This window comes from Hippopotamus amphibius, chromosome 9, assembly GCF_030028045.1.
Source record: "Hippopotamus amphibius kiboko isolate mHipAmp2 chromosome 9, mHipAmp2.hap2, whole genome shotgun sequence".
Lineage (NCBI taxonomy): Eukaryota > Metazoa > Chordata > Mammalia > Artiodactyla > Hippopotamidae > Hippopotamus > Hippopotamus amphibius.
In genome coordinates this window covers 112059549-112084020 of record NC_080194.1, presented here as the reverse complement: position 1 = coordinate 112084020, position 24472 = coordinate 112059549, and the positions used below count along the sequence as shown (strand labels likewise).

Below are 24472 nucleotides of genomic sequence, written 5' to 3'. Positions count from 1 at the left end.
TGTTGAATCAATGAATCAAAGGAAAATGAACCACTGACAGTAAAATGCCAGAGTCTGGCTGCCCTGGCCTGTCCCTGGTGGGAGCCATGGCTACACAGAAGGGCACAGGGAATAATCCACTGGGTGTATTAGCCTTTTGCCCTACAGTCAGAAGGGATTTTTGTCATACATTGAAAGTGTATGCCAGCAGGAGTCCACAGCTTAGAATTCGGAGGGGAAAAAGGCTTATTGACAGTACATGAAAGGAGATTCCAGTGTTTTCATCTTTAGAACCAGATGTTGCATCTCAATACGCCTTTAAGGATAGGGACAAAGTCATTTATAACTCCTTTCTCTATAGCAATTAGGCAAAGCAGTTCCCCGGAGTGGAAGAGATGGTGAGCATGATATAATGGGAAGAGCCCGTGGGCCTACATCTGAGGTTCACCCAGGCCCTCCTACTCACCTACTTGGCAACCTCACTGAGCAAGTCACATTCTCTCTAATAGTGGCTTAATCCCAAAGTGTTGGGGGCCCAAGTGGGAGTGCGTATGAAGTGCACTGTAAAATGCTCAATGAATGGGTTTTCATGGGCTCCCCTGTATGAAGCACTATAGTGCCCCTTTCTTCATTTGGTGTGTTAGAATTAGGGGTTTGGGGACCTCCCTGGTGGCACAGTGGTTAAGAATACGCCTGCCAAAGCAAGGGACACGGGTGCAATCCCTGGACCAGGAAGATCCCACATGCCTCGGAGCAACTAGGCCCACTCACCACAATTCGTGAGCCTGTGTGCTAGAGCCTGCAAGCCACAACTACTGAAGCCCGTGCATGTAGAGCCCGTGCTCCACAAGAGAAGCCATCACAACGAGAAGTCTGCCCACCTCAACGAAGAGCAACCCCGCTCGCCACAACTAGAGAAAGCCCGCACGCAGCAGCGAAGAACCAATGCAGCCAATAAATTCAAGAAATAAATAATTTTTTTCAAAATTAAAAAAAAAATTATGAGTCTGAAGAACACGTAGCTTTAGAATGAGGGTGAGCACTTGTGTGCCAGCACGTCGCATACATTGTTTCCAGCTCTGTCAACCTCTCAAGCTAGACGCAGGCCGACGAGGACCTCAGCCAGAGCGCCCGGAGCCGCACACGGTGAGAGCCCACGTGCTTTCCTGGCACAGGGAGCTCCTCTCACTCGTGAGGAACTGCAGGCTGAACACAAAGTGAGTTAAGGCTGAACTCATGGAGGCAGATGAGAGATGGAGTCCTGAAGGGACTGTTCCCTACCTCGAGGTCTGCATTTGGTGGGGCAGCCACACAGCCCGTAGCCGCGCGGGTCCCTGTGGCAGGCAGGGCTGCAGGGTGGGCACGCAGGGGCGCGGGGCGTCTGCAGGGCTCAGCTCTCAGCACTCGCAGAAATGGCTCCCCGAGAAGCCAGCGTGTTCCCAGCAAGCTGGCTGCAGCTCCTCTGAGCTGGAGGCTGAGTGCGCTCCGGAGGGAAGACTGGTCCCCTCGCGCGCTCCCGCCTGCTCCCAGGCCCCCGCAGCTCCCCTCACCCTCCACCAGAGGTCAGCCTCTGTCCCGTGCGCTGTCCCGCTGAGCCTTGGCTGCATCCCAGCTTTGCAGCTGTGGTTTATTTTTGGCACAGCAGCCTTCCGTCCTCAAGCAGCAAAGCCCCAAGGAGGAGCAGCAAGATACCCCACTCTGGCCACACGTGTCTGCTCGGGCCACGCTTCAGCCTTCAGCTGTCCCTGCTCCCCAGGGGGCCCAGGGACCTTTGGGATTCCTGTCTCGTTCCCTCCAGGCCCTGCGAGGACCAAGCGGTGAGTAGCTGGGCCAGTGAGTGATAAAAGCCAGGTGGGGAGTAGGAGAGGCTGTGGGGAGACAGACAGAACACCCCAAATCCGTTCGGCCCCTCTTCCCCACTTCTGAAGGCAGATGGGCCAGAAGAGGGGCAGCAGTGACTCTTGCAGGCCCCCTCTGTGGTACCTGTCTACAGAAAGCAGATCCCCGTGACTGTCTTTTCCGAATCTCTGAGTTTTGGGGAGGGATGTTATGTTCCAAAACGGACCAGGCTACCTACTCCCCTTTGGGGACCCTTTCCAGAGGCCTCTTGGGTAAGGCGTGGGGAATGCAGGTGGGGGCAGAGCACAGAAACATGAAGTCGGCCCCAAGGCAGGCGTAGAGGGAGGGGGTGAGGCAGGAAAGACCTCTCCACCCACCCCAGGAGAGGTGAGTGTTGCTGGAACTCAGCTGAGCCGGCTGTGCCAGGGAAAGGGGCCCCTAGGCAGGAGGGCATCCCGGGCTGGGTCCAGATACACCCTCTGTGCATGGAGGGCTGCGGGAAGGGAGAGACCTTTGGGAGCTGGGGGGAGGAGGGGGAACCGATGCCCATCTTGGGAACTTTGAAGGACTTCCAGGAACTGGGCTAGTTTTTATGGGGAGCAGACGCCCCTGTGCTCAGCTGGGGCTGCTGACGGGGTGGGGGTGGAGCAGTGACAGCTCCAGAGCCTGCTGCTGGCAGAGGGGGCTGTTGTTATTCGAATCCTTCCTCTGGTAACCAGGCACCCAGCAGTGGGGACACCAGGCTTCCTGGAACAGCCAGCCTGTCCTGGGGCAGCCAGGGCTGCTGCGTGGCTGGTCAGCAGACTGGCGCCTTTGACAGGCCAGGCCTTCCTGGACACAGAAAGGGCAGTGGGAGCGGGACCACAGGCACCTTTGGCCCTGCTGAGAGGCAGCTCGTGCCCATCACCTACCTGTCCCATTCCAGTCAGTACAGCATCTTCTCCCTTCCTCAGTTCCTCCGTGCGAGGTAGGAGTTCAGTACCCAGTGGCCTCTACATCCCCCAAGCAACGCCGCCAGCTTCTCCAGGTCTAGGCCCGAGGGTCCTGGCTCCGTTTGCCCCACGCTGCCGCAGGACCGCTCAGGGCTCATTGGCCGTCACTAGGGAGGACATTCTGAGGACAGGACCATCCTGCCGGCAGGAACCTGGCTCCAAGGGACACCTCCGGCCATCGACTTATGTCTGCGGAGCAGCACCTGTGACACACCTGCACGGGGCGCCGTGGGGAGGGATGGTCGGCACCTTCTAGAGATGATCATGGTCTGATGGAGATGAGAGCACAAGTGATGCCAGAGGCTGGGACCAGGACTCACCCCCCAAGCTCTGCTTCCCTCAGAGCACCTGGCACAGTAGTTCTCAGAGTGTGAAAGAAAGAAAGGAAGGAGGAAAGAGGGAAGGAAGGAAGGAAGGGAGGAAGGACGGGAGGGAGACTGGGAGGTGGGGAGGAAGGAAGAGAGAAGGAGGGTCAGGGACCACAGAAGCCTTGTTAAGGGCAGAATGGGTGAGGAAGCACCAGTGGAAGCACAGCAAGCCTGTCCCAGAAGGAGGGATGGTTTCCGGGCAGGACAGTTGCAAGTGGGGGAGATATGCAGAGGCTGTGGGAGCGGCATGTTTGACGACGGAAACCGTGAAGCGTCTCCCCTTCTCCCAAGTGCAGAGAGCAGGCAGAGGAAAAGCAGGACCAGCCTCGTCTCCCCCAAGAGGAAAGGAAACAGCACTCTCGTGTGTCCTTTGCCAAGTTTCTCGGTGGTGCTTTCTAAACTCAGGGGTGTGCTGGCCTCATGAGAGCTCACCTTGGGGCCCAGTGGCCCCGCGCCTGCCTCGAGCCTGGCCCTGAGCCCGGCTGACCGTCTGCTGCTCCTACGGGGGAGCCACGGCTTCAACGAGAACAGGCCGGGAGCCACGCGGTCACCTGGGCTCCCCAGAGCTTCCAGCCAGTGGGGGGAAGCAAGCCGGGCTCTTTCCAAAGCCTTTTTTAAAAGTCACAAACATTTATCTGGAACATGCACAAGAGGCCAGACCTATGCCAGGAGATACAAAGATGAGGGAGAGGGACGTCCCTGCTGGTCCAGTGGTTAAGACTCCGCACTTCCAGTGCAGGGGCACAGGATCGATCCCTGGTCCGGGAACGAAGATCCCACATGCTGGGCGGTGCAGCAAAAAAAGAAGAAGAAGAAAAAAAAAGGGGGATAAACGGTTTCAGCCCTCAAAGAGCATATCCCCCAGCTCAGGAAGGCTGACGGCTTCTTTCTGTTCCCCTCTTTAAGGAGCTGAACATGACCCGCGACAAGGCACTGCCGGAAGCCCAGTCTGCACAGGGCTTCTATGAGAACTACGAGACCAAGGAGATCCTGGGCAGGTACGGCCCCACCTGCCCCGGGACGTGCTGTCCTGGGCTCTGGCCAGCGCCGCGGGCGGGAGCACTCTCTGCTTGACCCGCAGCGCTGACCCCATGTCCATCCCCAAAGCACTGTCCGCTCGGATCCCCCTCAGTTTGGGGTCCTGCCTTCCTGAACTGGGACAGAGGAAGCAGGTATGAGAGCACCCAGATCAGAGACCTCACCCAGCAAAGAGTCCCCCAGTTTGGGGCCAGGGTCAGGGATCAGGCGTCAGCGGGAAGCTCACGGCCCTAAGAGGGTACGGCTCCCTCCTCCATGCCCGGAAAGAGCACTGAACGAGGAGCCAGGAGGCCCGAGGGCAGGCTTCTTCCTCCTCAGCTCCAGGCAAATCGCCCTCCCTGTGCCTTCTTCATCCCACCACCCCCAAAGCTCACAGGGAGCTGGGGGACAAGGCAGGCCGTCTGTGCTGCGGCCTGGAGCTGGGCCCCCCCGGGGTGAGGGGCCCGTGGGACCGCCTGTCCTCTGCACCCCCAGGGGCGTGAGCAGCGTGGTCAGGCGCTGCATCCACAAGCCCACGTGCCAGGAGTACGCCGTGAAGATCATCGACATCACGGGTGGGGGCAGCTTCAGCTCCGCGGAGGTGCGGGAGCTGCGAGAGGCCACGCAGAAGGAGGTGGACATCCTGCGCAAGGTCTCGGGACACCCCAACATCAGTGAGTGACGGCCCCGCGCCGCGCCCGGTGCTCGCCACGGTTCTGCTCGGATAACCCGAGCCGGGCAGCGGGCCCCAGGGCAGCTCGCCAGCACCACCCAGCGCGCCTCCCGCACCCCAAGGCCCTGCCGGCCCAGTGCCCAGGGGCTTGAGGCTCCCGGCTGCACCCTCACTGCCCCCGGGATTCAGCTCTGAGCCTCCTCTTCCAGCCCCACAGGAGGGCTGGCAGGCAGGGCTGGGTGCGGGTGGGGGAGTGGGAGCGCGACGTCCCTGGGTGCCCCCTGCCCTGCTGGGGAACACCATCGTGACACCCCCTCCAGCTCCGGAGTCAGGCCCCAGCGGCTGTGGTCCCCTTGCCCCTGCGCCTCCACTGCCCCCGCCCGGGCTCCTCTGCTGCCTGAGACGAGCGAGCCATTTCCATTTCAGTACAGCTGAAGGACACTTATGAGACCAACACTTTCTTCTTCTTGGTGTTTGATCTGTAAGTACCCAGGCCTGGGGCCTGTTGGAGAAACTTCTATTGTGGCCCCCACGCAGGGCTTCCTGGAGACCAGCAGCCAACCCCCTGCACTGTGGATGCCACAGAAGGTCACAGGTGCTACAGGCAGATCAGCCCCTGGGGTCAGGCTGCCAGGTTTTAAATCCTGGGTCCATCACTTACGGGCCGGATGATTTCTTTCAGTAGCAGGTTTCTCATGGGTACGCCAGGAGTAATGACCACACAGTGACTGGTACAATGTAACTGCTAATTACTAGTAACTACCATGGTGATGACCATGGCGGGCATTGAATACTTATTCTAGACTTTGAGGATATGCAATCCTACTTCATGCGCTGATTTTCACAGGGAGTGAACAGAAAACCATCAAGTCATAAAACCCACACAGAGTTATCCACACACTCACAGACGTCAAGCTGAGAAGGGTCGGAGGCAGTGAGCAGGGAATGCTCTCCAGGAGGCGACCTGAGCAGAGACCTGGATGGAGGGAGGCAGGGATCTGAGCCAAGACCTGGAGAAGGAGCCTCCAGAGGGGAGAGCCAGAGCAGCGGCCCTGCTGGTGGGCTTGGTGTGTTTGAGGCTCAGCAAGGAAGTCAGGGTGGGGGAGAGGAGCAAGCCTGTGGCGAAGGCAGGATGCAAGGTCACTAAGTGCCAAAGGCAGACTATGCAGGCGTTGTGGAGGTGAGAAATCTGGAGGGCCAAGTGCAGGAGGGTGATATGATGTGACTTAGTTTTTTGTTTGTTTTGTTTCATGTTGTTTTGGGGGGCTGCAGAGGGTCTTTTGTTGTTGCGCACGGGCTTTCTCTAGTTGCAGAGATGGGGGGCTACTCTTTGTTGCCATGCTCGGGCTTCTCATTGCGGTGGCTTCTCTACTTGTGGAGCACGGGATCTAGGCCCGTCAGCTTCAGCACTTGCAGCTCTCGGGCTCAGCAGTTGTGGCTCTCGGGCTCTAGAGCACAGGCTCAGTAGCTGTGGTGCCCGGGCTTAGTTGATCAGAGGCATGTGGCATCTTCCTGGATCAGGGGTCGAACCCGTGTCTCCTGCATTGGCAGGCAGATCCCAGCCACTGCGCCACCAGAGAAGTCCCCGACTTCCTTTGATAAAGGATCCCACTGAGTGTAAGGAGGTTGAGTGGAGAGGAGGAGGCCAGCAGTGTGGGGGCAAGGGGCCCACCAGGGAGGCCAGTGGTAGAGACGGTATGTGGGATGTGCTGCCAAGGCTGACAGCACCGTCAGCATCAGCAGCACCGCGGCACTCTTCCCCTGCTTGCGCACCAACAGGGCTCCTGAGATGAGCTCCTCGTCGCAGGGCCCTCTGCCCCCGGGGACCCATGGGCCTTTTAGCTGCGAGAGCCTCTGTTTTCTCAAGACAGGAAAAGTGATATTGCCCATCTCACCAGCCTCCAAGCATCACATTCCAACCACACAAAGTGCTCCGTGAAGACTGCCCTAAGACGTCTTACCACTTTTATTAGGAGTTTCTCAGAGAAGGGACCTCTCCAGTTCCCAAGCCCCGGCTCCACTGACTCCTCACTAAAGAACACACATCTCTGTTGCACAAATCATTGTCTTGATTTCTCCATACGTAACTGCTAAGTTCGGGACTAGATTTACTTGAGAAAATCATTTCAGCAGATTGTGTATTGCTGGAACACGTCACTGTGGAGCCATACTGAACATGTGCCGTGTTGTTTTTTCTTGGAGACACAATGTAACGTGGCGTCTGTATAGTTAACCTGCCAGCTCCAGGAAGGCCGGAGACTGCTCATGCACCAGGCAGGGTCCCAGTGTTGACGGGTCAGTCTTTTGACAGCTGCTATTAGTGAGTTCTCCTCGTGTGTTTAACATGGAATTAAAGTGATCAGAACTGGAGGCACGATTGCTTTTAGGGACACAGTTCCGACAGTGTATGAAACAAGGCTTACTTCTCTAATTTCTGGGTAGCTCCTCAAACAGAACTCCCCGCCCCGCCCCCCCTCAGTTAACTATCTTCCTGCCTCCCTTGGATACTGGCCAGAATTCCTCCCTTGGGCTCTGCTTTTCCTGGAGGGCTGGGCAGGATGCACCTTTTGTGTTTAACCAGTAGCCTTGCCCAGCACCCCTGCAGACTTGCCCAGCTGCAGCTGCCCCACCTCCGCTCGGTAGCACCGTCCTGTAGAGCCCTTGGGGACAGCTCCAATGTCTCTAACCTTTGAAGAAGTTGCTTGGGGAAGCTATTTTTAACGCTGCCCCAAGTTCCCTTCCAGGGTATAGCTAGCGGATTCTAGCAGAGACCTCTTTGTAGATCATCCCAAGTGAGAAGATGGAACCACAATTTTTAATCCTAAGAAATTCTAAAATAGGCAAAACTGCTCTTCCATCACTCGTACTGCTGCTGCTTCTCTTTGTTCCTGGGAACAGTCAGGATAGTCCTGTCCTTCTGATCTGGGTCTGGGGCCTTGGGCCAGTGGCTCAGGGTCCCTCTCTCCCCTCCCAGCCCTGGTTTTGACCCTGAGGAGTCCCGGTCCATGCTGTCACTCCCACAGACGGGGGGACCTCCCCACTGGAGCCATCCCCCTCCCCAGCCCCCCTTGCCCTTCCCCCAACCTTCCCAGACAGCCTCTCCACTCACTTCCCTGGCTCCTCCCCGCAGACCTTGGTCCTACGTGGGAAGCAGCCCACGTACCCCTGGAGGTGTGAGGTGGGAAACAGTTCTCCGGGAGCAGGGTAAGGAGGGGGTAGCCTTGGGGCACATGCAGCTACAAACCCTCTGTCCCCACAGGATGAAGAGGGGGGAGCTCTTTGATTACCTCACTGAGAAGGTCACCCTGAGTGAGAAGGAAACCAGGTGAGGGTCGACTTGCCCCCTCCCTACTTCTGGCCTGCATCCAGTGCTCAGGCACCGAGGTCTTGCAGGAAGCGTGGCGTGCACTCCTCTGGGTGGGGCGTGTGCTTGGCGGGCTTTGGTGGCCTCCCTCCCCCCTTGACTCAGCCCAGGCAGGCTGGCCTGTCTTGAGTCCTCCCTCACTTGCAGTCCGGCTGGCCTATGGGCTCTGGTGTCCCTGCCTGTTACCTGACCCTGCAGAGCAGCAGATGAGAGTAACCTGTGCCTGTCCCACCCCAGAAAGATCATGCGAGCCCTGTTGGAGGTGATCTCCAACCTGCACAAACTCAACATCGTGCACCGGGATCTGAAGCCTGAGAACATCCTCTTGGACGATGACATGAACATCAAGCTCACAGACTTTGGCTTTTCCTGCCAGCTGCAGCCCGGAGAGAAGCTGCGAGGTCCGGTAACGTGGCCTGGCCCCTGTCAGGGGCTCAGGGACTCAGTGGGTCAGGGGCTCTCCTCAGCTCTCCCAGGAACAGAGATTGCCTGGGTTTTCCCCCCAGAATAAAAATCCTACCGTTTCAGGGCTGGGTGTCTCTTCCCCAGACCGGGCTAAGCCAGGTTCCCACTGCCTGCGTTCCAGGCCACCATGGCTAGACGTGACCAGGCCAGCAAGGGGCCCCAAGTCGGGTGGCCACAGGAGCCAGCACCCTGGTCCTGCCCTTGGCCCTGAACCAGGCCCGCGTTCGGAGAATCCCAGCCCAGCCAGCACTTTGGTCCCATCTCCATTATCTCCTTGGGCTTTCCTCTTCCAAGTGCCCCTGCTGACCTGTCTTGATGGAAACTGTCCCTGCAGAGGTGTGTGGGACCCCCAGTTACCTGGCCCCTGAGATCATTGAGTGCTCCATGAACGATGACCACCCCGGCTACGGGAAGGAGGTGGACATGTGAGTGCTTCGGGGGAGGGAGGTGACCCGTAGGGACAGGGCTGCCCCCGTGGCCGGGCGCACCTGGCTGGGGAGGGGAGAGGGGGCGCTCCAGCGGCCCCTGCCTCCCTCGCCCGCCCGCGGCCAGGTGGAGCACGGGGGTCATCATGTACACGCTGCTGGCCGGCTCCCCGCCCTTCTGGCACCGCAAGCAGATGCTGATGCTGAGGATGATCATGAGCGGCAACTACCAGTTCGGCTCGCCAGAGTGGGACGATTACTCGGACACCGTGAAGGACTTGGTGAGGGGCCAGGCCTGCTGGCGCGCGGCCCCAGCGCGGGGCAGGTGCCGCGGGGAGAGGGGCGTGCGCCGCGCGTGCTGCGGGATGGAGGCGCCCGCCACGGGGGACCAGCCTTGATCCCTCGGTTCCGCCGGCCTCGCTCAGGTGTCCCGCTTCCTGGTGGTGAGCCCCCAGGGCCGCTGTTCGGCGGAAGAGGCCTTAGCGCACCCCTTCTTCCAGCAGTACGTGGTGGAGGAAGTGCGGCACTTCAGCCCCCGCGGGAAGTTCAAGGTACTGAAGCTCGCCTCCCACGCGGGACCCCGGGGCGGGTGCTGCAGGGCCCTCAAGGCCAAGTCCCCGGGGCCCTTCTTGGGGACCTGTCACGCCCACGGGGCTGCCAGGGCACCTGCCCTCCTCCTCCCGCCCAGGCCTGTGCTGGTTCCAGCTCAGCTTCTTCTGGCTCCAACAGCCTTAAGGCCTGCGCTTGCTGGTGGGGTGGGAACGGGGGGAACGGTGGGCGCGCGGGTGGGGGGATGGGGAAGGGCGGGAGGAGAAGGCGGACACGAGGACAGGCCCAGCGGAAGCCACACGAGGCTCTGTGGCAAACAAGCCCAGGGTCTGCGGGCACTGGACCCGGGCGGGGAAGGAGCCAGGCCCGCGGGGCGGGTGCAGCTCTGAGGCCCCGGCCTCCGCAGGTGATCTGCCTGACGGTGCTGGCTTCCGTGCGCATCTACTACCAGTACCGCCGCGTGAAGCCCGTGACCCGGGAGATCGTCATCCGAGACCCCTATGCCCTCCGGCCCCTGCGGCGACTCATCGACGCCTATGCTTTCCGGATCTACGGCCACTGGGTGAAGAAGGGGCAGCAGCAGAACCGGGCGGCCCTCTTCGAGAACACACCCAAGGCCGTGCTCCTCTCCCTGGCTGAGGAGGACTACTGAGGGGCGGCTGGGCGGGCAGGACAGGTGGGGAAGGGGGGGTGGGGTCAGCCAGGGAGGGCACGCCACCGAAATGGAGGGCAAAGGGGTGAGGAGGAGTGCAGGCCTCTGGCCAGAGGCGGCACTTGGCCCTGGCCAGGACCCAGGAACTGCAGCCACTCTCCCCTCTTAGAGGCACCACGTGGTGGTCAGCGCCGTCGGAGCCAGGCCCGCAGAGTGGCGTCCAGCTCTGGTCCAGAACCGGGAGCCCCTGTCGCTCCACCGCCAGCTGTACCACCCTCTGCGCTTCTCCTCAGGGGAGGCCCAGAGTTACTGACACTCCATGCACTTGCTTTAGGGCCCCAGGGTGAGGATGCCAGAACAGTCTGAGAATCACAATCACAGGAGAGTTTACTGACCTCACAACGTCCAGTGACACCATGGGAGCAGGCTCTTCTCTGGGGACATGTTCCTAGAGGCAGATGGTAGCCCTCTCATAGCAAACAATAGAAAGGGAAGCTCCTGCTCTTTGTCTCTGTGGAGTATGACTGATTCACTCTGGGACTCCCGTGGTGCAGTTTCGCCTGGCAAATCCGTTGTTCTCCTCGACCCTTGTAAGACTGACACTGTGCTTTAAAGAGCCCACAGGACTGCATTTCACACACAGTGGAAACTAGGTTCCCTCGGAGGTGCACGTCACCCCACCAATAAGGCAAATGAAGGAACCATTTTCTTTCTACAGCAACTTGCCGGGAAAATAAGGAGCCCTGGGGAAATTCTGTCCTGAGCAAACAATGTCACATCCTGGGGTCAGACAGGGAGAGAGGGGAAGGGAGCAGATTTAAAATTTTTTCACAAACTGCCCTTCAGAGCACTGTACCCCAACTCTTTTGAGCATCTGGCCCCTACAGGGTCAACATTGGACCTCTAAGGGAAACATCCAGCTCCTGGCCACAATCAATAAGTTGGGTCCCTTCTCCAAGAGACAGCGGCACCCCTCCGTGGTCAGGGTCCTTTCCTGCCCTGGGGAGAGATGCCTGCCACAGAGGGTGGGGGAGGGGACGGAGGTCGTCTCAGAGTTTGGGTGTGTTTGGAATGTGCCCAGGGGGTGCCACGAGTGCCACGGGGGACTCTTCTCGTCTCTGCATGGCCGCTCACAGCTCCCCAGGCGGTCGGCCTGCACTGGAAGCACAGCGGAAGCCTAGGTTGTCTGAGGCTGAATCTGGAGTGTTGCCCATCCTGCCGCCAGAGAAGGGGAGAGAACGGACATTTTTTGAGAAAGGGGCCCGGGGCCTTAGCCAGCTCTCCTGCTCCAGCGCCCAGGGCCTGCTGTGGCTCGGGGCACCCAAGGGCTGGGGAGGGCCTGGTCTGGAAAGGAACCTGGTGTGAGGGCAGGACTGGAAGGTGCGCCATTCCTAGGGGAAAGGGGGAAGGGACCTTGGTACAGAGTGGAGGAAGTGAGGGTTGTCCTGAGAGGCTGCACTGGAAGGCAGGAAAGGCTGTGACTAATGACTTCAACTATCAGCAGTTTACATTCATACACCATAACGCCTTGGACATAAGGGGCATTAATTAACACTATGAACTCAGAGGTCCTGAGCCTTTAGGAAAATGGGCAAAGGAGCCCACTGATCAACCTAGGAGGGGATTTGCAGGGGGATTGGCCAGTGGTGAATTATCTGTGATCATTTAGTTTCTCGGGCATGGCAGTGTTTTTTTTTTTTTTATTGTTAATTTATTTGGCTGCATCAGGTCTTAGTTACGGTGTGCTAGCTTCTCTCTAGTTGTGGTGCACAGGCTCCAGAGCACACGGGCTCAGTAGTTGCGGTATGCGGGCTCTCTACTTGTGATACAAGGGCTTAGTTGCCCAGCAGCATGTGGGAGCTTAGTTCTCTGGCCAGGGATGGAGCCCACGTCACCTGTGTTGAAAGGCAGATTCTTAACCACCAGACCACCAGGCAAGTCCCCAGAGCACTCTTGGCCTCTTTCAGGAACTGAATGATTAGGTACAGAATGGGACACTCTAAGAACACCACTGTGGTAACAACTGAATAATTCACTTACTGAATAGCACTTGGCTCACCTGGCAGTAACAGGAAAAAACAAATCATATAATGGAAACTCAGAAAGGTATATTTGAAAGCAGGAAAATTGCAGAGTGTAAGTAGACTAGAGGTCAACTCCCAGAAGTAAATGAAATTTTGAGTTCTTTTTGAGGGATGGAGCTGGGTTCTTTAAAAGAAAAAAGAAAAAAAAAAAAAAGAAGAAAAAAAAAAAAGATGCACTTCAAACTGAGTCCAACATGGACTTAGGACAACATGAAGTAGGCAGCTTGAGTCTTTCAAGAAGAGGAAGCTACAATGCCTTAAGTAGGATAGAAACATCTGCAGGGAAACCGCCTGAATTAAGAGAATCATTTCTCATCTCCAACCAATTAACTGGCTATTCTAGGGTAACAGTGACATGTAGTGCTGACCTGGCCACAAGGAGCCCACACATTTAATATGTCTGCTCCCACACTTCCTTTATCATTCACCTAATCCAAACAGTATTTTAAAGTTTCCTTTACTGCTCAGCTTACTGAACACGGGCTCTAAAGGCCTGTAGCACCTGGAGCCTTTTTAATGCGCAGCACGCTTGCTGGGGAGCTGTTCCTTACATAACTATTTCTCTACCAAAGCACCGCAGGAAGCTCTGCCAGGGTCTCCAGGTGGCCACTACCTTAATATCCAGAGACTATAAACTAGATGCACCTAAAGACACGTAGAGACAACTGTGTTCTTCTGCACAATGCATTCTGTTCAGCATGTGTATACCATGTGTGATTTATAACCTTATACTTCAGGGACACATTTGGAAAGAAAATCACTTTATTCTAATTAATTCACAAACAATAACATCAGAAAAGCATGTTTAAGAGGCCACACAAACATCTGCCCAGCCCCAACTCAATACCATCTCAATGAGCTTCTGTATGGTGAGAACACCCTCTTCCACTGCAGTCCTGAAGCATAAAAACTATTAATGATTGAGGAGACATTTAACTGGTGGTTTCACACTTTATATCTTCACTATCAATTATACTTTTAACCCTAAATCAACGTGGTCACAAGAGCTGATTTTTCATGCCTTCAATCGGCACTTCTTCATTAAGCTAATCCTGCAAACAGAAAAGGTTTGTTAGAAGAGCACTAGCTACATATTCTCAAAAAAACAGAAGTCCTCCCAATTATGAAAGCAGGGATGAAGCCCAAGGTTATTAGTTTCTTTCATAAGTTGTTTAAGGCATCCTGCAACCAGTAAATCTTCAACCCTACACTTGCCAGAAGTGAGAAAAGACAGGGCGTATGTACTTCTGGGGACAAAGTCCTGAAGCAGAAATACAGTTACTTTGATATTAGATGTAGCTTCTAATAAACTTGGCCATGCACTCTCTTAAATCCACAGTTGAACCACCACCACCTGTAAGGATTAACTTCTCCCCTATTTCCTAATAAATGAAGATGGGAAAATGAAAGTAAGCACTTTTAATAGACGGTGAATTCTTAGGTTGATAGAAGGAAATCACAAAAAAAAAAAAAAGCTGACTGCCAACATTCCGGAAAGCCTACATCTCAAAGTCCCACTGAGGGATTTAATAAACTTGCATCTCTCAAATGAGGTGTGTAGAATGACAATGCTCTATCAGATTTTGTGCTCATTCCTGGACTTTGGTGAAATATGCACTAAGGCTATGCAGTAACCACAATAAGATCTTGGCACACTAATCTATACCTGCTTAAGGAACAATCAGATTCAGTTACATTCTGTGGCAGGAGATAGCCTAAGATAATAACCAGAAACCTCTGGATCAGCACCTTGTTAGAAGAGTTAGGTTATCTTTAGAGTAATTTAAATAAAATCTCCTCTAATTTGCCAGTTTATCAAACATAGACTCCCTAAGTTTTACAAGGTCCAGGAGTACCATTCAGTGAATTAGGCAGATGCAAGTTCAAACATGGACTGATATAATACCTACCGTTTGCCAATCTGCATTGTTTCAGCACCTCACTGAAACCCTCACAAAGCTTAAGGTCACCCTGGGTCTGGGCACACTCCAAAAACTGTTTCACCTCAAAAAAGCATGGGCCATTCTGCTGCTGCTGTGCCGGCTGGGTTCCCTGAGGCTCCTGCAAAGGCATGACATTCAGGACTGTTAAGAAAGGAAATCAGACTTATACCTGAACAAAGAGCAATAGCCACTCACTGAGGTTAACTAGAGGAACTTAACTAAAACCAAATGCTAATTAAAGTTTCTATCTAATAGAAATTTTTCACAGACCATGAAAAAATTTAAAGGCAGAAAGACATGAGCTTTAACAAAAATTCCAGTTGTAATCAGAAAGACTCACAAAGATGCAAATAAAGTGGTTATTTGGGCATCTAAAGACCAGTGGTTCAGTGGTGTTCCATGGAGAAAAAAAATGGGATTACAGAAAAATAGATGGATGAGTTTTAAGTACACCAGAAATACAAGAGTATACACCCATGCTCCTTAGAGGAGAAAATTCACACGCCTCAGAAAGAAGGGCACTGGCAAACATCAGGTAAGAGATGAGAGCGCATAGAGCCATTAAAAAGATTTCTGAACATTTTACAAAGACTGAGACTGAATTAGTTAAGGGTGACCAGGACAAAAATATATATATATATTTTATATTTATTTTTATACTGTATAAACACATACACACATATATACAAATATATATATTCATATTCATTCACTCACTCATTCATTTATTTATGCCAGGCCACACAGCTTGTGAGATCTTAATTCCCCAAACAGGGATTGAACCCGGGGCCCATGGCAGCAAAAGCAGAGTTTTAACACCTGGACCACTGGGGAACTCCCTGAAATAATTAAAACATGGGGAAAGTGGCTGTTTGACAGCGCCTCAGGTTGAACTGCTACAATTCTACTACTGCTTGGGAAGAAACACCACTTGGACAGGACTCTCCGATGCTGGCCTAAGTATGGTACTAACTCAAATGCCAAATACCGCTTTTGATAAACCATGCGCCACAAAGGGAGACAGTCCCAACACATAAGGAACTTACAAATAACTAGGTTTTCTCATAAAATACACCACAGAAGAGAATGCTGCCCCAAATCTTACCTGGTAAGTGATGTCGGGCCTTGAGGGCTCAGCATTACTTCCTCCACTGAAGCCCCCGGTGATGGCATGACCCAGGGTGTGGCCGACGGCAGAACCCACAGCCACGCCGGCTGCAGTGGTTGCCATCTGGGCCATCAGACCTGGCTGCCGGGGAGCAGCAGCAGGGGAGCCAACAGCAGAAGGTGGAGCCGCTGCTGGAGGCTGAGCGGCGGGCGCTGGCCTGGGCGCAGCTCTCATCTGAGGTGCCCGGCTGTGAAAGAAAGGAACAAAAATAATGAAGTTCCCACTCCCAGCCAAGTTTAGAAATTGTCAACACAGGATATTAAGTCGATGCCATATATATTTTTAAAAAATATTTATTTATTTGGCTGCACAGGTCTTAGCTGTGGCATGTGGGATCTAGTTCCCTGACCAGGGATCAAACGCAGGCCCCCTGCATTGGGAGTGCAGAAGACTTAACCACTGGACCGACAGGGAAGTCCCAGGAAATTGTCAGTTTAAACAAACAAAACTGCCCTGTGTATTAAAATAAACCCGAAGATTTTCATTTTAAATTATTAAACGCAAATACTGTATACATACTAGAAACCTTTACAGAACACAATTCCCTGAACTATTTACGTCATTTTCTCTTTAATCTTTTAAGGTTATAATCACCAAATATAAACATTTTTCCCTGCTTTTTTGCAATCATTTCTATGTATTCACAAAGTCTATGGTATCTTTAAAGAACACTTTTTCCAGTACTTCATAGAAATCAATATAACTGTTAACGAGACAAAAGCCTCTGCTTTGGTGGAACTGACATTCTACTGAGAGATCAAATAAATGTTAAGAAAAAAAATATTGAGAGGGAGGGCAGCATGTTGTGGGATGCTGCAATTTTAGGACAGTCAAGGGAGGTCTCACTGAGCTGGTAACAACTGAATGAAGACCAACAGATAGTCAGGTGGGGAAATAAACTAGTACAATTTCTTCATTTTACAGATTAGAAAACAGTAAGTGGAAGTGATTTGCTTGAATTGTTATACCTAAACTAATTTCAACTATTTCCCATCTGCAGAACATCTAGATGCGTTCAAAATTTCACTAATATGTCCAGTGCTGCTCTAAAAATCTTTCACATAGATTATACTAACTCTGTCCATTTTTAGGTTGTTTCCTTGGGCACTCTTCCCTCAAATAAAGCTAAGTCAAAAGTTTATGACTTCACTCTTTACAAAAATGTGGTTTCCCCTCCTTTGGATAGCAGCGTCTTTCCATTAAGTGAACGCCTTCCCTAGGCTCCTTGCATACAGTCTGAACACAATTCACCTTAGTCCAGAGAAGCAACGTGATACTCTGCTAAACGTCACCCGAAAACTCGGGTCTGAGACCTGGCTTCTCTACTTATTGGTGGCATGACCTTGGACAAGTCACTTATTCTGAGTCTCCAGTTTCCTTATTCCTATAACAGAGAATACTGTCTACCTCTAAGGCTATCAAGAGGTGCAACTGGCAGTACATTTTCCAAGTATTTTATGAACTAGAAAACGTCATGTACACGTGAGGCCTTAGTGATTGTGTCCCCTACTAGGCCAAGCCCTCAGAACGCTCACTGCTCATGGAAGGTACTCAAAGATTATTTACTGAATTGAAATACGATCATTTCCCCGATTACACTACCTTTCTTCTACCTTTTTTTCCCCCCCTATTTTTGACGTTTCAGCCGGATTACACTTCCAAATATCCGCTTCTTTCTAGAACTGGCCTGTTTTCACTTAAAATGCAATCTCAAGTATTTTAAGTAATGTTTAATGGACATTCCAAATTAGGAAGTTTGCCACTAACGGGAAAACTAGCCAAAGCCCTACAACCAGCTTGCGGCGACCGGAGGCGGGCCCACACCGCCCCAGCCTCCGGACGCCCCGGCCCGTCGTCGCCCCGCCGCACCGAGGCCTAGCGCAGCCTCCCTCTGCGTCACGGCGCCGGCAGGACCCCAAGCCCCGCGCTGGCCTCACCTGGCCGGAGGGGCCACGCGGGAACTGCGGCTTCGGCTTCCACGAGGCATCTTAACTGCGCGGCAAAGCGGCGTCTAGCCGACCGAGACTCGGAGGAGACCCTGGCAGCTTCTGCGGAGAGCGAGACCGGAAGTCGGAGAGCGAGACCGGAAGTGAGAGGGCGGGGCTGGTCTCAGCGCGGGGCCAATCAGCGCACAGGCAGAGGCGTTCCTTTCCCCGACGTCTGTGCGGGTCTGAAGGTCACAGGAAGAGCGGGAGGTCACGGCGGCCCCTCGTCGGGCACAGTTGACGTCAGGAGTTCCGCGCCAGGAAAACCGGAAGTGGCGGTGGTTGTCTTCCGAACCTTGTCCTGCGAGCCTAGAGCGAGTTAGAACCGCTGGCTGTTTGTTTCCTAGGGCACAAGGACCGTCGCTGCTACCTTCAAACGTTTGCTTTATTAACATGGTAGGTCAGCTCCAACCTTGAGAGAGTGAGTCAGAGTTATGGCGTGATTGTCGCTGGACCTTGGGCCAGTAACGTAATCTCTCTCACCATTAAGTTACTCACTTGGTAAATATTTTTTGAGGCACAGTGTGGGCACGTGACGGAAAACTTTAGAGATCGACAGAGCTGAGTTGTTCTACTTGTATTTTATCTGTGGATCCAGTCAGCAGAAGTTAAATTCACACAGTAATAATGCCTTACATTTATGTATTTCATACACTTTCACACCCGTTTCATATATTATAAAATTTGTGCCCGTAATTGGGATGGTATTCGTTCACTGAATTAAGTGAGGTGTTCTGAATGATCTCCAGGTGCTAGCTAGGTTCTGGAGATAGAGCAGGAAATAAGAGTACCTTCATGGAGTTTAAATTCAGGGAGGCAAGACACAAACATCTACATAAGTTAGATGGTAGTGATATGAAGCAAAAGCAGGGTCAGGGAGGTAGGATGTTAGGGGTTGGAGAGCGCAGGAGTCTTTGAAGAGAAAGTATTTGAATGGAGTCCTTGAGGAAGTGGGGAAGCAAGCCTCGTGTTTATCAAGGGTACGAGCATTCCTGACAAAGGGAATGGCAATTGCAGAGGCCCCAAGGACCTGTGCTTTAGTGACACTTGGTGTGAAATGCGTTTAACAGTACGTTTTAGCGCCTGTGCAGTAGGGGACAAGTTAACTAGTGGTATTTCATAAGGGGCTTCATGAGAAAGTTCTTGGGGGTAGGGTGGGAGTTATGGAGGAGGAAAAGCAGAGGTAGAACCTCCATTTCTGCTTGGATGCCGATCAGAAATTTCCCTCTTCCACCAGAGGTAGCACAGCCTTTCTGGTAACAGCAGAATGTGTGTGGAACTGAGAGGTAAATAACGCAAAAACCTTTTGTGGAAAAGTTTTATTTTCACAGAACTGCTTAAAGAAATGAAAGCTTTACAAATGAATAAAAAGAGATGGGAGAAAGGAATCTTATTTATAAAGGACACTGTGGCACCAGAAGAGCTTAGAGTGAGCAGAGCTCTGGACAGACAGGCATGCAGATCAGAACAGAGTTATCTGTCATTAATTCCTAAATTGAAGAGAGAAAATTAGATGCTGGTGCAGGGTTATTTTGTGATAGTAAAAGGTTAGAAACAACCTAAATTCCTGTCAGTAGAATACAGGTAAAAAAAATTATGGCATATTCATTCAATATGCAGCTATAAAAAAGAAGTTTTTCTGTGTATTAATATGAAATGATTTCCAAGATAAACTGTCAAGAGAAAAAAAAGCAAGGGGCAGAATTGAGTATAGGCTGCTATTATTTGTGTGAAATGGAGAGAAAGACTATATTGTCCATGTGTAAAATATCTTTAGCTGATAACACTTCAGGCAGTGGCACGGAGGTGAAATTTTTACTATCTTTTGGATTTTGAAACAGTTACTGTAGTACCTCTATTCAAAAAACAAGAACATGTAAAAAGTTAAAACTAAAAGCAAAATAGTGGGAATTGAAAATAAACAGAATTCTGCTACGTATCATTTGTAGTTTGGTGAGTTAGGTGTGAAGTTCACACTTTAGCAAAATTTATGTAACAACTTCTCATTCCATAGTGATTTCAGTCATTCTCAACAAATACAATTACAGTGATCAAAATTTGAACAAAGAACTAGTGCAGGGATTGTTACAGACATTTGATACAGATATTTGGCTGAATGGACTCTTGATAATTGCAATAAGAAATTCTACTCAAGTTAGGCGGTAAATATCAGAAGTTTTAAAACTGTGCAAACTCTGTTCCAGAAATTCCATATCTAAGAATTTAAGAGAGTCATGAATGTGAAAGAAATTAGCCATAAGAATGTTGATTTAGCAAATTGTATAAAATAGGGAAAACCTGAAATAACCTAATTTTCCTGCAATATAAAATTAGTTAAATAAGTTATAATACATACATATGATGAAATACTACGCAGCCATTTTAAAATGTGAAAGAATATCTGAAGTGAGAAGTATCTCCACAAAATATTAAGTGAAAGAGCAGGTTACAAAATAGTATACATAGTATGTGTATCCTGAGCAAGTTCACATATATATTTTTTTTAATTTACTTATTTTATTGGCCGTGTTGGGTCTTCATTGCTGCACACGGGCTTTCTCTAGTTGCGGCGAGCGGGGGCTACTCTTCGTTGTGCACAGGCTTCTCATTACGGCAGCCTTTCTTGTTGTAGAGGATGGGCTCTAGGCGCATGGGCTTCAGTAGTTGTGGCACATGGGCTCAGTAGTTATGGCTCACGGGCTCTAGAGCACAGGCTCAATAGTTGTGGCACATGGGCTTCATTGCTCTGCGGCATGTGGTATCTTCCTGGGGCAGGGATCGAACCCATATCACCTGCATTGACAGGCAGATTCTTACCCACTGCGCCACCTAGGAAGTCCAGTTCACATATATTTTTAAGACAGGAATTATATACATCCAAGTAGCGATGCTATCCATTGGATAGTGATTTCTTTCTTCTTTCCTTGTTTTTGTTTTTGACTTGTCTATATTTTCCAATTTGTCTACAGTGAATACACAATAATTAAACCTACAATGGTGGTTTAAAATATGTCCTCAAATTCCTGACACTCCCTTCAAAAGGTGGAGCCTAATTCCTCTCCAGCCTCATGAAAGACCCAGAGTTAGAACCACCCAGCTAAGCCACTCCCAAATTCTTGACCCACAACACAGCAATAGGTAACTAATACACATAATTTCTATAGTGACCATATTTAAATTTTAAAAGCTCTAGTATCTAAAATGAGCCATATCTAGTTAGAACACCTTACAGTGTTGCTTTAACATAGCTGATATCTGTCTGGGTATGCTGTACTTTATAGCAGGAATTGTACCAGAACTAAGATGCTTAAGACATTAAGGTCCATAAACTGTAAATGTAGTTTTTTCTTTGGATAACTAAGACATATGAATATAGTGCCTTGCACATATCAGACAAAAAAGAATGAGTGAATGAATGAAACTGTTGCTCTAAAAGTACAAAGCACAATAAACCAGGTGGTTAAGTGGTGTTTATGCGAAGTTCTAAAGGATTTTAAAGCGATGGACATTCATTGTGGATGAAGGCTTCAGGGAGAAAGTGGCACTTAAGTATAGGTGAAATTAGTTATAGAAAAATTAAAATTGTAAAAGTCACACTAAGTAGGACAGCACAGATTGAAACGAAGAAGCAGAATTGAAAATGGTAATATTGAGGCCAGACCTGTGTCACGAACCAGTGTGCTTTTGGAAGTTGTGAGAAACAAATTTAAGAAAATTTGCATCTAAGCTTTCTAGCCTGCAAGGTGAGAGCAGTCATTGAGGGTTTTTATATGATTAAAATGGTGTTCAGGAAGATTCATCTGGACATGTGTGAGATATAGCAGAGGGAGACTAGGAGTAAAGAAAAAAATCCTGAAGGCTAAGCCAGTGGTGATGGGAACATTATTACTAATTATTTGAGTGCCTCTTATACACCAGGCACTGAGAGCTTTTACATGCATTATTTCATTTATGCCTCACAAGAACTCTTGAAATAGGTACTGTATCCTCCCTATTTTATAGGTAAGGAAACAGATGCTTAGAGTTTAAGCAACTTGCCCAAGTCCATACAGGTGTTTGACTCCAAAGCCAAGACTCCTACCACACCACACTGCCTGAATGTTGGAGACATTTTAAAAGAATTAATGAAGTGAGTGAAAGAATTTAAGGCTTCCCTGGTGGTCCAGTGGTTAAGACTTCGCCCTCCCAATGCAGGGGGCACGGGTTCCATACCTGGTTGGGGAACCAACATCCTGCATGCCACACGGTGTCGCCAAAACAAAGAAAGCCTTCGTGAATAGAGAGGAAGGAGAGGAGGGATCATGTTCTGTAAATTTAAAAATAATTGTTTACTGAGCACCGGTTATGTGCCAAGCCCTTATGTGTGTCAGACTTTTTATATATTTTATCTCTAATCCAGTTTGGTAAGGTAACCCAATATTGTTCCTATTTTACAAATGCAAAACCTGAAGCTTGGTGTGATGAGGAAATTGAAACTTCCATATTTGTAATTGCTAATCTTGCAAAGGCCTGCTCGCCACTCTCAGTTAAACAGTAAAATGAATTACTAAGAGTGATCAGATAAGGGAAGAATGTCTCGCTCTCAGGCACCCACCCCAAGCCTTTATTTGAGACCCTTTGCACATAGACTTGTTAAGTGACCATTAACTTAAACCTGCAACCAATATGAGAATGCAAATTGTGACCTTAGTCCTGATAGGAATGGAATGTCCAGCTCCTACAAGTTCCTGTTAGGACCCCCTACCATGTGTGTAACCCATGGCAACTCCCGCTCTCAGTAACTGCCGGTGACCTATAGTAATTTGTAGCCAATCAGTTTGTACCAATTATAGCTGTACGTTTTAACCTATATAAGGAGAAGACTCCCCTGAAACGGGGCCCCAGAATTTTGGAGTGTTAGCTCTTCTGGGTCCGCCGGCTCAGTAAACCTGAGTTCTCCAACTCTCCGAGTGTTGTGCTTGGTTTCTCGTGGGATCGGTTTTCTTCTGCAACAGGTGGAACTTGAAGCTTGGTGGAACTTGAAGGTAGTTACCAATCAGAAGTTTGCTGAATGCCAGACTGATGAACACCCACAACTAGGATTAAAATTCAAGTTGCTTCTTCCAGAACACCAACCTTCTCTCCGAACCAAGGACTCACCACTGGGCACAGAGGCCTGACTGAATGCAGAGCGAAGAGAAAGGAAAGGGACCCTGCCATATGCTGCATAATTTTTGTATATGTCCTATCCTTGGACATGGAGTTTGTGGCTGGTTCTGAACCACAGAAGGGTGTCTACAGGCAAAAACTGTGATGCTGGGAAGAGTGAATGCTTTTGAGTATCTGTTAACGCTGGGTTTTGTAATTAGCTGTATGACCTCTGGAAAGTTACTTTAATTCTGTGCCTCAGAATCCCATCCATAAAGTGGGCATAGCATTCGCTTCACAGGATTGTCCAGGGGTCAACAGTGCAGATCACCTAGCATACACAGTGCAATTTAAAATATCCCTATTCTGGCAAATATTAAGGCTGCACGGTAGTATATGACACTTGGGTTGAAAGCTTGACAAATTCCTATCTCTGATCTGCCCATATTCATCTTTGTGACCTCTTCGTTACACATAAGAACTCAAATATTTGTGGTCTTTAAACAAGTTACCACAGCAACTTAAAAAGCAAACAAAAAACACCAGAAGAGTTAAAATGCCATTCTTGCTGCTCTCTTTTAATTAAAAACCCTGAACAGGCGTACCCACTTGGATGTTAACAGTTGGTAAGTAAAAGATACTGAAGCAGTACACTTAAGCGCTGTCGAAAAGTTCTGTTGACCATCATGGACCACTCCCCTTAGGACCACAGTTACAGCTGGTGTCAGAGAAAATACTTTTATCAGCTGCTTCGGGTATGGGTATCCTGTTGAAAACCAGACAAAAACAATTATTCTCTTTAGTACGTGCATAAACACTGGAAGTAAATCCCTTACTTGTATTTTTAGAAAGATGTTTTCTGCGTTTCCTGGCCCCTTCTACCCAACTACAAAATTCCATAAAAGGTAGACTTTTACACCATTCCAACTGCAGCCGGAGATAAGCTGCGAGTTTAGGGGGCCGTGCGAATGACCCGCCACGCGGGGCAGCCTCGGAAGGGAGCGACTGGTGTCCGGTTCGAGTCGCAGGGGGTGGACCGGAGCGGTACCCGGGGGCTCGAGCGGCTCCCCTGGGCCCCGGCCGGTGGCTGCCCGCACGCACCAGCGCTCAGGCGAGACGGGTGCGCGGCCGGGGCTGCAGCTGGCGCTGGCGGCGCTGGCGCTGGCCGTTGAAGAGCTTCTGCGCGATCTTGCGCTCGTGGCCGCCGGGCACCAGCCAGTTAGTGCGCAGTTCCCGCTCGCGCCGCGTCCGGCCCTTGGTGCGCCCGGCCCCGCAGGCCGGGAAGTCGCGCAGGTAGTAGTAATCCGGACAGTCATAGAGCTCCTCCTCGGGGCCCAGGGGCGGCCACGCTTCGGGCGGAGGCGGCTGGGCCTGAGCCTGGACACCGGGAAAAGAACGGCCCATCGCGGCGGACATCCTAGTTGCCCGCTCGCGCGCGCACGCGCGCGTGTTTCTGGAGGTCCCCGCCCCGCGTCTCGATTGGCTCCGTCGAGGGGGGCGGGGTCTAGGGCTGACGTCACAGAGCCGGGAAGGGGCCAGGCGCTGGTGGGGGCCGGTCTGCGCTCCAGTCCTGGGAACCCTGACAGCTTATTCCGCTCTGGCCTGCGCGCCGCCGACGAGAGAGAGGGGGATTTGGCAAAGACCGAACACTTGTTTATGTCGGTCAAAAATGGGAAATTATCCAAGTATCCGCCTTCAGGGGGCTGTGCATTCCTCCGGCGGACTTTTATCAACATTGAACACTTGTTAGGCTACATGAGTAAGTGCTCAATAATGATGCAAAGTGAAAAATTAGCTTCTGAAGTAATATCTCTGGTATCCCAGTAATGTATTTTTAAAACA

General features: G+C 51.2%; 3 protein-coding genes across 4 annotated transcripts; 1 reads left to right on the top strand and 2 right to left on the bottom strand.

Moving 5' to 3' along the window:
• The first annotated feature begins 1662 nt into the window (after window positions 1–1662).
• On the top strand, window positions 1663–10323 carry LOC130829505 (phosphorylase b kinase gamma catalytic chain, skeletal muscle/heart isoform). 2 transcript variants are annotated; one of them, XM_057696066.1, is made up of 10 exons: window positions 1663–1796; window positions 4085–4176; window positions 4691–4869; window positions 5295–5349; window positions 8128–8193; window positions 8470–8633; window positions 9032–9122; window positions 9250–9403; window positions 9548–9673; window positions 10078–10323. In XM_057696066.1, exons 2-10 carry the CDS (start codon window positions 4094–4096, stop codon window positions 10321–10323), a joined length of 1164 nt encoding a protein of 387 aa, XP_057552049.1. In that variant the 5' UTR covers window positions 1663–1796; window positions 4085–4093. The 2 variants fall into 2 exon arrangements, with proteins under 2 accessions (XP_057552049.1, XP_057552048.1); XM_057696065.1 differs by lacking the exon at window positions 1663–1796 and adding an exon at window positions 2652–2785.
• Window positions 10324–13155: 2832 nt separating this feature from the next.
• On the bottom strand, window positions 13156–17612 carry CHCHD2 (coiled-coil-helix-coiled-coil-helix domain containing 2). Its single transcript, XM_057695660.1, has 4 exons — window positions 17456–17612; window positions 15456–15705; window positions 14318–14468; window positions 13156–13459 (listed from the first exon to the last, which is right to left on the bottom strand). The coding sequence occupies exons 1-4, from the start codon at window positions 17503–17505 to the stop codon at window positions 13449–13451; spliced, it is 462 nt and encodes a 153-aa protein (XP_057551643.1). The 5' UTR covers window positions 17506–17612; the 3' UTR covers window positions 13156–13448.
• Window positions 17613–23189: 5577 nt separating this feature from the next.
• Window positions 23190–24087, bottom strand: NUPR2 (nuclear protein 2, transcriptional regulator). Its single transcript, XM_057750667.1, has 2 exons — window positions 23732–24087; window positions 23190–23396 (listed from the first exon to the last, which is right to left on the bottom strand). Exon 1 carries the CDS (start codon window positions 24044–24046, stop codon window positions 23738–23740), a length of 309 nt encoding a protein of 102 aa, XP_057606650.1. The 5' UTR covers window positions 24047–24087; the 3' UTR covers window positions 23190–23396; window positions 23732–23737.
• Between the last annotated feature and the right edge of the window lie 385 nt (window positions 24088–24472).

What these genes read in the sequence shown, in the direction of transcription:
- LOC130829505 (XM_057696066.1), top strand. Translation starts at nt 4,094, where the DNA reads ATGACCCGCGACAAGGCACTGCCGGAAGCCCAGTCTGCACAGGGCTTC. An exon ending in CTCGGGACACCCCAACATCA is followed by an intron (nt 4,870 to 5,294) that starts GTGAGTGACGGC and finishes TTTCCATTTCAG; the next exon opens with TACAGCTGAAGGACACTTAT. An exon ending in TACGGGAAGGAGGTGGACAT is followed by an intron (nt 9,123 to 9,249) that starts GTGAGTGCTTCG and finishes GCCCGCGGCCAG; the next exon opens with GTGGAGCACGGGGGTCATCA.
- CHCHD2 (XM_057695660.1), bottom strand. Translation starts at nt 17,505, where the DNA reads ATGCCTCGTGGAAGCCGAAGCCGCAGTTCCCGCGTGGCCCCTCCGGCC. An exon ending in CGCGTGGCCCCTCCGGCCAG is followed by an intron (nt 15,706 to 17,455) that starts GTGAGGCCAGCG and finishes TTTCTTTCACAG; the next exon opens with CCGGGCACCTCAGATGAGAG. An exon ending in GGCCCGACATCACTTACCAG is followed by an intron (nt 14,469 to 15,455) that starts GTAAGATTTGGG and finishes ATGCCTTTGCAG; the next exon opens with GAGCCTCAGGGAACCCAGCC.
- NUPR2 (XM_057750667.1), bottom strand. Translation starts at nt 24,046, where the DNA reads ATGTCCGCCGCGATGGGCCGTTCTTTTCCCGGTGTCCAGGCTCAGGCC.